Source organism: Vulpes vulpes, chromosome 5 (assembly GCF_048418805.1).
Source record: "Vulpes vulpes isolate BD-2025 chromosome 5, VulVul3, whole genome shotgun sequence".
NCBI classification, from domain to species: Eukaryota; Metazoa; Chordata; class Mammalia; order Carnivora; family Canidae; genus Vulpes; species Vulpes vulpes.
The window spans coordinates 133,918,323-133,934,108 of NC_132784.1; the positions used below are offsets into that span (position 1 = coordinate 133,918,323).

General features: G+C 41.7%; 1 protein-coding gene across 4 annotated transcripts in view; it reads left to right on the forward strand.

Annotated features, from left to right (window-relative positions):
- The window catches only part of HECW1 (HECT, C2 and WW domain containing E3 ubiquitin protein ligase 1), a 444,141-nt gene that overhangs the window by 411,227 nt on the left and 17,128 nt on the right, over positions 1–15,786 (forward strand). For all 4 annotated transcript variants that reach the window (XM_072760066.1, XM_072760065.1, XM_072760067.1 and 1 more), the window contains 2 exons: positions 11,654–11,752; positions 12,293–12,422. In XM_072760066.1, the coding sequence (XP_072616167.1) occupies positions 11,654–11,752; positions 12,293–12,422 (229 nt within the window). The remainder of the gene's footprint in view (positions 1–11,653; positions 11,753–12,292; positions 12,423–15,786) is intronic.

The window sequence follows — 15,786 nt, forward strand, 5'->3', positions numbered from 1 at the left end:
GTTTGCTTGGAACTACCTCCCCCCCCCCCACTCTCTCCCCTTGCCCCTCCCCCTGCTCTCTCAAATAAATTAATCTTTAAAAAAATATTTTTGACTCGAGTCCTTCCATGCCATTTGATGGACAGTTAGATGGATGGATGGAAAGATAGATGCAAGTCTATATAAAATTTAACAATAGAATCAAAGTTTACTGTTTTATAAAGTTCTCTCCATCTTGCAGTATAAATCCTAAAGCTATATTTTTAGCCTCACCTCTCTGTTGAGCTGCAAACTCTTTTATCCAAACACCTATTAAACATCTTTATCTTGATCCTCCTCCAAGTTAACCTCTATCTAATCTCTCCCATGAGCGACTTCCTGCCATCCCTCACAGCTCCTTCTGCTCACATAAAGCTCCATGTCCTGACCTTTTCACCTCCAAAATTTTCTCACAACGACCTGAACATACTGTAATACACTCTCCAATCTGCCCTTCTCCTCGCATCCATCCTTCACATGACTGCAGACTGATTTCTTAAATGTCAAACCAAGTATATCACTCCCTTGCTGAAACCCTTCAGTAGGTCCCCATTCTCTATGATTTAAAAGCTGAGCCTGTTGGCATGGAAAATGAGACCTTCCAAGACCTCCCACTTCCTCTTTCTTCAGCCCAATCTTGCCGCTCCTTGCTCTTTATGCTCTAGTCATCGTGAATTGCATGCTACTCTAAACACATTCCATTCTATTCCCTGCCTCTTTCCTCATGTGATTTTATTTTCTTGGAAAGCCCTTCCCTGCCTTGAGTGATCTAATTTCTACTCACTCATTAAAGCTCACCTCAGTCATCACTTCCTCCAGGAACCCAGCCTAGATTTAATCCCTTCCAAATCAGCAAGTGTCCTTCTTCTGTGTTTGCACACACCCTGTGTACTTTTCTACAGCCCATCTTACCTGGCATTGAATTGCTGCATTGTTCTGTCTACCCCACTCCTGTCCTGTAAACTCTTCAAAATGAATGTTTGCCGTTGACATCTTTGTACACACCTGGCACATGGTGGACAATCGGTAAATTTGTTGAAATTGAAAATGCATGAACACACGGTATATAATTTCTCTCACCTTTGAAAAACAAACCCAACCCTCGTTTGATGTCACACCCTCCTCCACCTACAACTGCAATTTACCACTCCCCCTGAGAGACAAATTCATACAAAGAGTTACCTGCTCACGTTCTCCACTTCCTTTTCTCCCATCCTCTCCAGCCAGCCTTTCCTCCCCTTTACCTCCATGGAAACAGCTCTCATCAAGGTTGCCAAATCCAGTGGGTAATTCTCAGACCTCTTATTACCTGATCTCAGATGCACTCTCTTGGTTCCTCTCCAACCTCATTGTCATTCCTTCTCAGTTGATTTTATTGTCCCTCCTCATCTTCCAGATCTGTGAGTGTTACAAATTCTCAGGCCTTGGTCCACCTCTCTATCTGCACCTATTTCTTTGGGGAAGTCTTGTCCAGCTGCATAGCTTCAAATCCAATCTACATCCTGCCAACCCTCACATTAACATCTGCAGCCAGGCCCTGTCCCCAGAAATACTGACTCAGTGATACAGCTGCCTACCCAACAGCTCTACCCAGATATTTAATGAGCCTATCAAACTTAGTATGTCTGAAGGAGAACTCTCAAGTTTTTTCTGCAACCTTCTCTTCTGGTGTTTCCCAACTTGGTAAGTGGCACCACCATCTACACAATTGCCCTGGTCCAAGACCATGGACTGTCTTTGGTGCCTCTCTTTTTCTCACATCTCCCATCCAGTCCATCAGCAAGTCCTCTTGTCCCTATCACGAAAATACATCCTGAATCTGACTTCATTGCCCCCACTATCACGACCCTAATGTAAGCTACCGTCACCTCCCATCTGGACCTCTGCAGGAACCTCTAAACTGGTCTCTCTGCTTCCACTCTTGCCAGACTCACCTCTCTCCATGCAGCATCCAGAATGATCATTTTAACACATCAATCAGTTCATTCATAGACCCTACATGAAACCTCCAGTGGATTCTCAATAAGCTTTGGATAAATTCCAAAGTCCTTACCAGGGAGTGCCACCTCTGATGTTCTGTTCCCTGGGTGTCTCTCCAAACTCATGTTCTATCCTCCTCCCTTTCTCTGTCTGGGGTCCAGTCCAATTGCTCTCTTCTCTGTTATTCAAACAAATTATATGTCTTCCACATTGGACATTGCTATTCCCCCAGCTTAGAATACCCATTCTCCTTGAGGCTCACTCCTTTCCATAATTCAGATCAAGCATCATCCCCTCAGAAAAGATGACACAGCCTGGTGTATTTGGGAGGAATCACTCTTGCCTCCCATCTTTTCCCCAAGAGAAACATAAAGGCCAAGTTTCTGGTAGGAATCTAAAATTATATTTGGTGGAGTAGGAAGGTATACTTAGCTATTCTAGGAATGGTGGAAAATTGCTCAGGTATTGCAGAGTGGAGCATAAAGCCTTGAGACTGGTGACTTTCATTGCCTCGGGAGGCCCAGGAGAGGCAAGTGGTGCCTATGAGTCAGTTAGAAAGGAGACTATAATCACCTAGATTTGTGTATTCTTCCCCCAAAAGGGTGGCTTTGCCCTCACCCCCTCCAAAGGACATTGAGCAATGTCTGGAGACAGGTTGGGCTATCACAACTGGTACTGGCATCTAGGGGGGAAAACCACAGGTAGTGTCATACGTCTTCAAGTGCAAAGGACAGCAACAGTTAATAGTGCTATAGTTGAGGAACCAGCTCTATTGTTTTGGGAGTCACAAAGGTCCTTAACCCCTGCAAAGTCCTGCCAATTGCCAGGGAAGCAGTGACCTAGGATGATCTAGAAAGTAGCAGGAAGAGAAAGCATGGCTGCTATAGAGAGAGCCTTCTAGAATTCAGCTGACACAAACCACCTGCTGTCAGTCTGCAAGTGACAGGCAATGCACAGGTAGGTGCAATAACAGAGTCATAGCTTGGGAGGCAGGCCGTCGAGATGGGGCATTCAGGCATCAGTGCAGTTTTAGCAGCACTCTGGCCTCATTCGTTGACTCAGCAAAATGTATTTGAACCCCTGGTACTTGCCAGTACAGTGCTGGTCTGGACAGGTTTGTGCTCCACAACATGCTGTGACCTCCAAAGGCCTCCAAAGTCCATGAACTGTGTACAAGATTTAGCAGACCTCCATTCCCTGCCAGATGCTCAAACATCAGCTGCAGCCTCCATCCCCTCACCAGAGGCAGCAAGAGCCAAGCATATTATCACCAAGTGTCCAGCCTCTTTGCTGCTCTCAATATACCATCTGATCAGCGGTCCAGGCAGGAAGGCCAGAAGATAGGGTCAGCTTTGGGTCTTTCAAGGCTGAAGCTGATGCCAGGGGTCTCTCTGACGCTGAGTGGTATTGCATCAGAAGATCCAGCAACCAGAGTCGCACAGAGGGAGACTGAAGGCTTCAGGGCAAGACTGAGAAGATCACCAAACTCAGAGACACCTTGCAACAACTATTAGGGGCCCATGTTTAATGCCAGGGGGTCAAACTACCAGATACACCACAGCAGAACCTTTTTGACTTGGCATATTACCTGGTGCTACACTGAGGGTTTTATTCCATTTTATATCACTTTCATATCAAGGGATTAATTAAAGGTTTTTGAGAGTATTTTGTTTCACTCTCCAAAATGTCCTTCCAGGGTATCATTAGGTCTTATTTCCTTCACTTGTCAAGCCATCTGCTTTCCCTTCCATAAATCCAGCCTGTAAACAAGAAATTCCTCTCCCTAACTTCCTGACTGAATTGTTTGCCATTGAGCAAACTGCTTTTGTTTAAAGAATCATTTGAAAAATACGCTGTGAAATCATTACATACTACCCCTTACAAAAACATATTCCCATGGAAAGTCCCACTGGACAGATCGAAGAGGGAGTGGGAGGGAGAGAGAAGCCTGCTACTACGTTGGTGTCTTGGTGTAAAACATTTGCCGCGTCCTTCCATATGCTGATCCAGTCACCCAGTCTCCTCTGCAGCTCAGTCGTTCTGTCTTCCTGAACGGAGACCTCTAGCGATATTGGAAATGTGAGCAATTAACCCAATCAGACGGGCATCAAATAGTATATGATGTTGCAGAAATTTTCAGTAGGCTGGTATAGTCGTGCTCCCCTGGGACAAAATCAGATGAGCATCTTTAATTTACTTCAAGTCAACAAACCTTGATGGGGTCCCTTACCTGTGCCAGGCATTGTGATCTGTGAATGTTGTGTGTAAGCAGAGCAAAAGCTTGTAGTTCTGTAGCAGCAGCCAACTGCCGGCTAGTCCACTGGCCCAGTCCACATTCTCACCCTTCAGTCCAGCGTGGGGTAGGCCCTGGGTTCTAAGGGAGAGGCATGCCAGTATGTACATGGTGTCTATTAAACACTCAGGTGGACTGACCTCCACTAGTCCCTGGGCAAAGTCTTTTGTGTTTTAGCCCTTGCCCTATACAACATTATGACCCCCATTTTGCAGATGAGTAAACTGAGGTCCTTGGATGTTTAGCAGTTTGCCCAAAGTCACACAGGTCAGAGGAGTTAAACTGAGGCAGTGTGACCTTAGAACTTGCAATTTTGTCTTTCCCACCACACTACTTGTTTGGGATTATTGGCCTGCGGCACACGGTAATGAGTCAACAAACAGTAATACATTCAAGGAGAGAGTCAAGTCTTTGTTGGGCCTTCAAACAACGTGGGAAGATGTGCCAGAAATGTGTGAAACTCCATTCATTACCTTTTAAACTCACTGAAATGTACAAAGCTCAGATGAAACTGAGATAAATCCTTGCCAGTAACTTTGGTTCCTTTCGTATCTCCTGCCATAATCTCCTTCCATGTCTTTATGAAAACTCAAAGTGGCTGCAGTTGCTTTCATCAGAGGCAATGTCAGTTCATCCTCCAGATATTTGGTGAGCTGTTATTGAGGATGACTGAAGAGTGACATCTGCCCATTACAGAAGTCCTCTGATGGTCCCAGAGTTAACTGGCTGCATGCTGCCTCCCCCAAAACCTATGAGCAGATGGATAAAGATGAAAACCACTTAGGTTTCCATCAGAGCAGGAAGGGCCACACCAAGAGAAGAACATTTATGAAATGAAATACTTTGCAAGTTTATCTAAATAACACGATGAAACCCTATATTTGCATATATGTGAGGGTATCTGTGCTGCCCTGTGGTGTGAAAAGAGGAAGCTGCAGAGAAGCAGGAGCGGCAAGGCTGCCCCATTCACAGACACAAAGTGTCGGTGCTCACCAACTGATATGCAGGAGAAAGACCCATCAAGGTCCACGAGAGTGCCTCATGTGACGGAGTTGATGTACTTTTATTTAATACTTTCTATGCTGTGTGTATTTTTCTTTACACTAAAAAATATCCAATTCTGTTTTGTTTTGTTTTGTTTTCCTTGCCAGGAGGATAAGGGTTGATGATACCAAAAAACCAAAACTTGCAACACATGGAAAATCAAGGATATGAAAAGAACTTAGAGTCCAGGGATTGTTTCTACAAATCACAGGGTTGGTGGGGTTAGGTTGAGAAACGTAACTGTGAACCATCCACATTCTTAGCCCTGAAGGAAAACAGACCATGCCTTCTCAACAATGAGACCCATAGTTGACTGACTCTCAAAAGAAGATTTTTTTCCTATTAAATGTGGAGTTCTTGGTATTTTGCTATCTTGATCTTATTTTTGTGATGTCTTAGGTCCAAATGGGTTTCTGTGGATTAATCTCTGACCAGTAAATAAATAGGAAAATATGGTTTATGTGTTTCTAGAGGATCAGGAATACATCTTAGGGTGATGGCGTATTGGAATATCCTGGGGAGTTTTCATATTATACCCAAGGTGGAGCCAGAAGGAAACTCTCTTTTCTCCAGACTTGAGGATTACTGATGGAGGGAGGCCCCATTCCTGACCCATCAGAGTATTGTATCCTTCAGGTGGCTGGAATGGAGAAAAGATTGAGACCAATCATCTAGTACCAGGGAAGGGTCTCAGAGGGACCTGCCATGGTGTAGGTGACATGCAGATTTAGACAGGTCTGGTACATGTAGTCAGAGGACATGCCTTATCTTCTCATGTTCTCAACACTTCCATGCTGTCTGCATGTGCATCTGCTGATTTACCTGGGGCCTGAGGCCCCTCCTGTGAAGAGAAGTTGAATGGTGCCCCCCATTGGAATCGAACACATGTGGGCATGTATGATATGCTTGCAAAGGGGAGCCAACAGAAAGCAAGTGTGAGCAGGGAATCTGGGGTCCTCAGAAATAATACAGCTCAAGAGAAGCAGAAGAATGGCGCAGCAAGCCAGAGGGGCCAGCGAGCCTGAGATTGAGCTCTGAATGAGGAGTAGTAGCTGCTCCTTAGGTCCACCATGACTTTGCCAGCCTAGGGACTGAAGGACAGTGAGTAAACTTTAAAAGGAATCCTAGGGATACCTGGGCGGCTCAGCAGTTGAGCATCTGCCTTTGGCTCAGGTCATGATTCTGGGGTCCTGGGATCGAGTCCCACATTGGGCTCCCCTTGCTGAGCCTGCTTCTCCCTCTGCCTGTGTCTCTGTCTCTCTCCGTGTGTCTTTCATGAATAAATAAATAAAATCTTTGGGGAAAAAAAAAAAAGAGGAATCCTAGTAAACTCTCAGGTCCCTAGCAACTCTGCTGTGAAGTCCCTCTAACAGAGCAGATCAATACAAGGAGCTGTTCCCTATCAGCAACATAAAAATGAACTTAAGCCACTCCAAAGAGCACATCTCGGGCAGCGGCATCCCGGGGATTGATGGCAGTGGCACCAGAACATGCAGCACTTCAACCATCCCTGGGATGTGCTGAGAGCAGTATGGCTTCAAGAATGACAGCCCAGAAAAGGAGGAATAGTGTCACACTGTGAGCCAGGCTGGCCTGCAGTATCAGCCGAGACTTCTCGCGGGGCCCCTGGTGAAGAAAGAGGAACAGAGGTCCTGCGAGTTCACACATGGGGACCCTGGAGCCTGGATATCAAAGTGACACATGAACACCCATAGGCAGAGAAGGCACAGTTGGCTACCTCTGTAGGGACTTACTTTTATTTGTCTGTAAAACCCTTTATTTGTGGGGCACCTGGGTAGCTCAGCTGGTTGGGTGTCCAACTTTTGATTTCAGCTCAGGTCATGATCTTGCAGTCCTGAGATTGAGCCCTACGCTAGGCTCTGCACTCAACACAGAGTCTACTAATCCCTCTCCCTCCTCCTCTGCCCTTCCACACACTCACACTTAGTCCCTCTCTCTCTGTCTCTCATAAATAAAATCTTAAAAAAAGAAAAACCTCTTTGTGCCAAGTAATTTCGGTCAAAACATAAACTTTTTTGCTTCAGTTATGTGCACAATGTCTTCAATTATCAATACAGAGGCTAAAGAAACATAATTTCTTTCTATTTCATAATTCCTACACGTTGGTAACGAGTGCAATCAATTTCCCAACAAGTAATTGTTCAAGCTAAGTGAGATAAACAAAGGAAGTGCAAAATTACTAGAAGATGTTTTCTCATAAATGAAATTATGCACCATGGCAATTCATCAACGGGTAAAGGTTTTCCATTTAAATCTATGTTTTTTTAAGCAACTTGAGTTGTACAATTGGATTGTGCTTTACATAAACACATCCCAGATCATAGTTCATTGCTCTGAAATATAGTTTACTATGTATGTTGGTCTGGCTCTGAGCCATCCTGTCTGTGTTTATGTAAAGCCAAACCACATTATCCTGGATTGCTTGCACACCTTCAGAAAAATATCGAGGGCTTACTAGTGGCCCACATCAGCCTGTGAAACCAGTATACTTTTGTCTTTAGAAATCCCATCTTATGAACTATTTAAAATGCTGTTTTCCCTGGCCATAGAAAAACTTATATTAGGAAGGCATTGTGTAGCAAAACTACTTATTCAGGCCAAATGGGAAATGAGTATGTGCAGTGTGTTTCTGTTATCTACTAAGTGTTGTTACTGAGTAAATGATTTAATGATATTTCTAAAAAAAAAAAAAAAGAAGAAGAAATTCCGTCTTATGATCTACCCATTCAAAGCAAATAAACAACTGTGTATCGGTGGTCTGCATTGCAAGTCTCCTGTGCTAGAAGCCATGCCATCTGCTGCACTCCATCTGGTCGCAGCCCCTTGTTGAGAGGTAGGCAGCGGTGCTCCTCACTGCACAGCACTGGGCAAGACACCAAACCCGGAGATTCCTCCCCAGACCTTGCTTTCCTGATCACTGATGGTTGGTCCAGGTGGGCAGCCAACCTGAGTTGCAACAAGCAAGGAATCGTGCTGGAACCTTGGACCCGGGTCAGAGAGGGTCAAGTTGGTCTCTTGAGGATGAAAACCATAGGAAGTATTGACATAGAGAGAGAAGAAAGGAGCAGATGTGCAAAGAGAGGAGCCAAGGGGAGAAGGTGGACAAGGGAGAGTGAGGTCACTCAGGTCCCTCATCTTCCTGACACGCACTGCATCCATGACCCCAAATTCCATGAGATATCACCAGGGACTTGTAAAAAATTTCCCCGGGCATCCCGGGTGGCTCAGCGGTTTAGCGCCACCTTCCTCCCTGGAGACCCAGGATCGAGTCCCACATCGGGCTCCCTGCAGGGATCCTGCTTCTCCCTCTGCCTGTGTCTCTACCGTGCTCTCTCTCTCTCTCTCTCTCTCTCTGTGTGTGTGTGTATGTAAGTGTCTCCCATGAATATAAATAAAATCTTTAAAAAAAATAAAAGAAACTCCCCCTTGGCTTAAGGTAATTGAAGTTTATTTGAGCCAAAGTATTTCTAATTAGCAGAAGTCGGTGCCGGAAGCCAACATAAAATAAGATAATACTATCATTTAAAGAGTGCAGTTTTCCAGAAGAGGAAATGGAGACCAGGTAGTTAAGTCTTTGCATGAGATCATAGAACAGGCAACCTGGACCCTAGACCAGAGGATTAACTTCTCTACTGTTCAACTTCTCCAAATGGACACAAAGGGAAGGGCGTGACCTGGTGTGAGGCAGATAGGCATTGGTGTTCTCACCCTACCACTTACTCAGGGCTAATTATGGACCCTCAATTTCTTAGTTTATGAAATGAAGAGAGCTAGAATCGTGAAAATAGAGCTGTTGCAAGAGTCAGGAAGATAACGTGAGTAACATGTGTTGGCCCAATAGACATTCATTGAAAGTTATTTCCAATCTGTTTCCAATTTTTCACTCATAAGTAATAGCAGTCAGCGGAGCTGAGAGCATATTGTAAAGGGTGCTGGTCAGCAGCCTCCTTCTGCATTTTTACTGTTAAATAGGGCGCTGAGATAGATGCTCCTCATTATGGGAAGGAAGCAGTCTTCTATTCCTGCTTTACTACAAAGATTTTTTCCTTGGAAATTGATGGCAGATATTATCAAGTAACCAGCTTCTCTCAACAACAAAAGTCATATGTTTTTGTCTTTTGATTTCATAATTTATTTTAAGAACAATACCTAATATTAAACTGTCCTCAGTTTCCTAAAATCAAATACCTTTAATCACTTCTCATTGTTCTGGGAATGAATTGGTAGGTTCTGGTGTTTTAATTATGGGGTTTTTTTTTTTTAATGTATGAGTTAAATATCTTTAGTTTTCTTTCTTTTGCTAGATTCCATTTTGTGATGATGGTAGCTCATAATGATGAATTACGGAGTTTTCTATCCTTTTCTGATTTCTGGAACTATATAAATAGCAAAGGGGTTTTCTATCCATGGAGGGTTTGAAAGAAACAAACATGTTTTTAAACATGTGTATGTGTGTATCTAGTCTCACCATCAATTTTGTATGTAGTCCTTTTTCCTTATAGTCTTCTAGTTCATTCGGTGGTTATTTGTCTATTTAAGTTTTCTGCTTCTTCTTGAATAGAGTTGAATAATTTATATTTTGTTAGAAAATTTACGATTCATTGAAATATTTCATTTTTTTAACATTGAGCTGAAAATTGTGTTCTTGTATAATATTTTCATCTGCTCCCTATCTGTGGATACCTACTACCTGCTAAGATTACAATTTTTCTTTAGTAGGCCCTCGGGGGCCAGCTCTAAGTGAGGAGGGTACTTGGCCAGGCACCTGTGTTGATGTTTGCTCTCTTTCTGCTTTGGGTGTCTTGATCATCTCCATCTGCATGGTTACAACCCCATCATCATGCTAGAAGGATCAGCTGTAATGCTTAGAGTCCAGTTAGAGTGGGTAAGCCTCAACTGGGGTAGAAGTAAACTGTGTTTGTATACACAGGATTGTGGTCACCATGTGGGGGACTGGTCAGGTAGTGAGCTGGTCAGGAGAGACCGCTGAGGGATGAAGCACTAGTGGGGCACGCTGACCTCAAGGACTCTAAGACATCTGATTTCCTACAAGATCCCCCACGCACGGTGCACCCATAGCACCTTCACTGAGATTTCCTTTGCCTCTAATCTCTTCAGTCAGTAATATTCGTACATTGATATTTGTATGTTATTTCCTGCAAATAGAATTGATCACTTGAAATATGTCAATTTGAAGAGTTATTGATAATAATGCTCATTCTATAGGATCAGATGATCTATTCATTTTAATAATTTTTAAAGTAGTTCTAGAGTAAGAAGTCTTGTGAGTCTGAAAAGAGTGTCACGAAAGGTAGTAGAGATGAATTAGTTGAAAATTCCAAGTAGGAGGATCTGATCAAAGTCACAACTAAATCTACAGTTAGGTGAAAATCTAATTAGATGGAAAGAGGCCAGCGAGACCCCTGTATTGGAGGTAGGATCCAGAGATGGGCAAGGCCCACACGGTGAGGGAACCAGTATGCTAGACGAACCAGACAAAAATCTGGTTTAGAAGCAGGACAACAATGGGATCAAGCCCCAGGGAGACTCAGCACTCAGTCAAGCAGGTTATTAGCACAAATTCCAGGATATTAAAAAAAAAAATCCCAGGATTTGCCCCAAGAATTTAAATTATTAAAAGCCCTTACATCTGGAGGTAACCAGATCTACAGGACCCGTTCTTCCCAGCAGAGATCCATTCTTTGTGTGTATGTGGCTGGCAATATTAAGTAGGCTCAGCTTATCCTTACCAAAATGTGATTCCCTGTAACTCTTCCTGCCGAATGTGAGCACAAATGCCATGTATGACCCCCACTCAAATCCTCTACCTCCCGGCATGTATTGGCCACACATTAGACCTTCAGGTGGTATCTCTGGAATGCTTGAATAGATAAGGACATATGGTCCAGAAAACTTTCTATGTCCTTGGGTTCAGGTCCTCCCTGGGTTCAATGTGGACTGTTTATCTAGGGTTCCAGACTTCTTTATCAGTGTGTTTCTTCTCTCGGGTCCCCATGCTGTCAATTCTGAGAAAAGGATTCCAGCATAATGACTCTATTCTGGTACTTGGGGGAGAGAGGAGAGTTGCTTTCACACATACCAAGTACCTAGGCATTGTTTATGGTAAAGAATGAGGAGAAGGAGAATGGGTACCTCCCTTGTGTCATCAGTTGGCAAATTCCTTGAGCCTCTTACAATGAGTACTATCAGGAAACACATTAAATACAAATACAAATAATTTTTAACAATATAAATTTCCACCTGCCCTTAAATTTCTCTGCCTTGTCTGTGTTCCAGGTTCAGGTTTAGTGGTCGTATCCTAGGCCTGGCTTTGATCCATCAGTACCTTCTCGATGCCTTCTTCACGAGGCCCTTCTATAAGGCACTCCTGAGACTGTAAGTGTGTTATTGTGGGCCATGGTCTACCCAGCCCCGTCTGAGAACAGGAGATGCCAGCTTCCCTGGCACCTCTCACTCTGTCCCTGTTTTGCCCTAACCGTTCCTCTTTGTTTGCTTTTCTGAGTGCTTACATATCACATAAACCTTTTAGTACAATAAAAAGGCATTTGGAGCTTTTATGTAAGCATAGGAGACTATTATAACATCATATAATGGATATGAATCCGTTTATATAAATAATTACAGTAAGATTACAAACTTTATATTACACTAAGTAGAATTAATCTAAAACTTAGTTTGTTTTAAAATGTTTTCTAAAACTTTTCTCAATTGCCATCAAGAGTTCATGAGTCAATAATTATCCCATATTTATTATTGTCATTTCAAAAAAAAAAAAAAGCATTGAATGAACTACAAAGATTCATCAGTATATTCAAAAGTACCAAATTGTTAGAATCGGTCTGTGTTGCTTTAGCCAGGTCTGGGCAGCTGTTTGTTTAACAACCTGTTTACCTTTCACCCTTGGAATGCATCCAGGCCCTGTGATTTGAGTGACCTGGAATATTTGGATGAGGAGTTCCACCAGAGTTTGCAATGGATGAAGGACAACAACATCACAGATATCCTAGACCTCACTTTCACTGTTAACGAAGAAGTTTTTGGACAGGTTTGTGGGATATGGGGCTTGGAAAAAAGCATTTGTTTTTTGCTATGGAAAATTCACATAGCACAGAATTTACCACCTTCACTGTTTTTAAGTCTACAGTTCAGTATTGTTCAGTATGTTCACACTGTTGTACAATCAACCTCCAGGACTTGTTCATTTTGCAAAACTGAAACTATATGCATTAAGCAATAATTCCACACTTTTCCTTCTCCCCAGTCCCTGATAACAGCCCTTCTACTCTCTTTCTGTGAATTTGGCTGCTCTGGATACCTCACATAAGTGGAGTCATACAGTATTTGTCTTTTTGTGACTGCCTTCTTTCACTTAACACCTTGTCCTCAAGGTTATCCACATTATAGCATGTGTCAGGATTTCCTCATTTTTTAGGGCTGAATTCCATATAGTGGAATTATGCTATATACACATATATAGCATATTTTATTAATTCATCCACCCGTTGATGAACCCTTTGGTTGCTTCCACATTTGACGATTGCAAATAAGGCTGCTGTGTAGGTTTATCTGTTCAAGTCCTCGCTTTCAATTCTTTTGGCTGTATACCCGTAAGTGAAATTGCTGGATCGTAAAGTAATGGGATTTTGTTTTTAATCTAGAAAACAAAGAGTCTCATTCATTTGAAAGATAATTTTCTGAGGACTACTTCCTTTAAGAAAGCTGCCCATGTCTTCTTCCTTCTCCTTTTCACAACATGGATCTATTTTATAGTCTTTGAAAACCAAAGTGATAATGGATTAGAAAACATTTTTGTGAAGTGTGAAATACATTTGGAAGGTAGTTCTGTGATCTGTGCAACTACAAAAAGTACTTATTTTAATCACTAGCATCTAGATATTTGCTCCTCCAAAATGCATGTATATTAATATTATTTAATAAGATAAAGCCTCTTATTTTTTTCCCCACCAGTATTTATATATCTTTGAATCTTCTGGGTTACAGATTTTTCAGGCTAACCATCTCATTTACAAGAGATTTCAAAAGCCTCTACAAGTGATAATCTGTAATGTGTCATTGTGAAAATTGAGTTGATAGGCTTTATAAGTACCTATAAGCATAAGCACAAATGTGAATGGCGTGCTGAGTCTGTGTATGACAGGTACACACTGAACTTTGCAGCACCTATACCATAGTCAGGAATTTTGGACAGGTCCTGGAAAATATCAGGATTCTGTTGAATTTCCTTTGTGTAAACGTATCTGTAAAGAATACCCTCTTCCATATTTGAGGAAAAAATTTTCCTTTTTACAACTATAGAGAACACATTTAAATATGTCCAAACATACATGATTATTTGGGCACAAGACTGGCTCACTCAGTGGAGTGTGTGATTCTTGACCTTGGAGTTGTAAGTTCGAGCCCCATGCTAAGTGTAGAGATTACTTAAAAATAAAATCTTAAAAAAAAAATACAATTCACTTAACTGTCCTACATGTATTAGATAAAAGTATGAAATACAGTATTCGCTATGTGTGACTTCTTTTTGCCATTCTTTACATTTGCCCCCAGCAGAGGGTAAATTTGTAAAATAAATACAATCATTTAGCAGGTGTTATTTTTTTTAAATATTTATTTATTTATTTATTTATTTATTCATGATAGACATAGAGAGAGAGAGAGGCAGAGACACAGGCAGAGAGAGAAGCGGGCTTCATGCTGGGAGCCCAACCCGGGACTCGATCCTGGGACTCCAGGATCGCGCCCTGGGCCAAAGGCAGGCGCTAAACAGCTGAGCCACCCAGGAATCCCGTAGCAGGTGTTATTAAGACAACTGGTAGCCATCTTAAAAACTTTTAAGTTAGATTCCTAACCTAACTCATTACATCACAATAAATTCTACCTGGATTAGAAAGCCATTAAAAATAAATAAATAGGCACCTGGGGGGCTCAGTGGTTGAGCACTGCCTTTGGCTAAGATCATGATCCCAGGGTCCTGGGATTGAGTCCTGCATCAGGCTCCCTGCGGGGAGCCTACTTCTCCCTCTGCCTGTGTCTCTGCCTCTCTCTGTGTGTGTCTCTTGTGAATAAATAAATACAATCTTTAAAAAAATAAAAAAAAATAAAATCTTTAAAAATAAATAAAATTTTAAAAATAAAAATAAAAAAGAATAAAATGATAGAATTTTCATTTTTAATCTTCCAGTAAGGAATGCTACTGTATATGTGACACAACTTTCAAAGTCATAAAAGAAGAGAATTGACATAGTGAACTAAAATTATTATTTAATTCTGTGTGGCAAAAATACAGCATAAACAAAGTAAAAATGGCATAATATTGAATATACTATAGTACACACACAAAAGACGATTCTTTCAATATAGGGAGAGATCTCACAGATCAATAAGAAATGATCAACAACAAATAGAAAATTAGCAAAACATAAATAGTTCCCAGAAAAGGAAATATGAGGAAATAATCTCATTCACAAATTGTAAAAATGTAAATTAAAGCATAGTGAAATGCCATTTTCCCTTATGTGTCATGAATCAGAAAGGTTAGCAGTATTCCATTTTGGAGATGATGTAGAGAAAAGGCATGCTGTACAGGAGTATAGGTGGGAGTAAGTGGAAGTTTGGCTCACTGTCTATGAAAGGCACCTTTGTGGTAGCTACCTTCATTCATAATGCACCTGCCTTCCTGGTATTGTATATAAGTGATGAATCACTGAACTCTACACCTGAAACTAGTGTTACACTGTATGTTAACTAACTAGAACTTAAATAAAAACCTAAAAATAAAAATGAAAAAATAAATGCACCTGCCTTTGAGTCAGCACCCAGGAATTTGTCCTACTGATATTTATTCACACCTAGTTCAAGTGAGTAGTGTATTAAGATCTTCACTGCAGCATTGTCGACAGTTGCAAAAGACCTGAAGTGATCTAAATGTCCCGCAATAGAACATTGGTTAAATACATTATGATACATTCACACAATGGAATAGTGAACCAGTGGGATGTATGACTAAGAAGTGCAAGACATGCCAGCCCATCAACGTACAACAGTAAGCAGGGTATTGCAACAGCAACAACAAAAACAGAATAAGTCAGGTCTGGATTGGTATAAAACAATTGTCAAGGTACATTGTTAAGTGAAAAAAGTGTGGTGATGAACAGTGTATATAATATGCTATCGTTTATGGGGAAAAAGTGATGATATATACATATTCCCTGGTATGTATGTCTATTCTCCTTGGAAGAGATGTGAGGGCAATTTTCTCCAGGTAGGGAGATTATATGGCTGGGAGGTGAGATGGGAGAGAAGCTTGCTTTCCATTTATGGCCCTTTATACCATTTGAATGTTATTTCATGAACACATATTACCTGCTCAAAAAAATGAAGTAAACTGT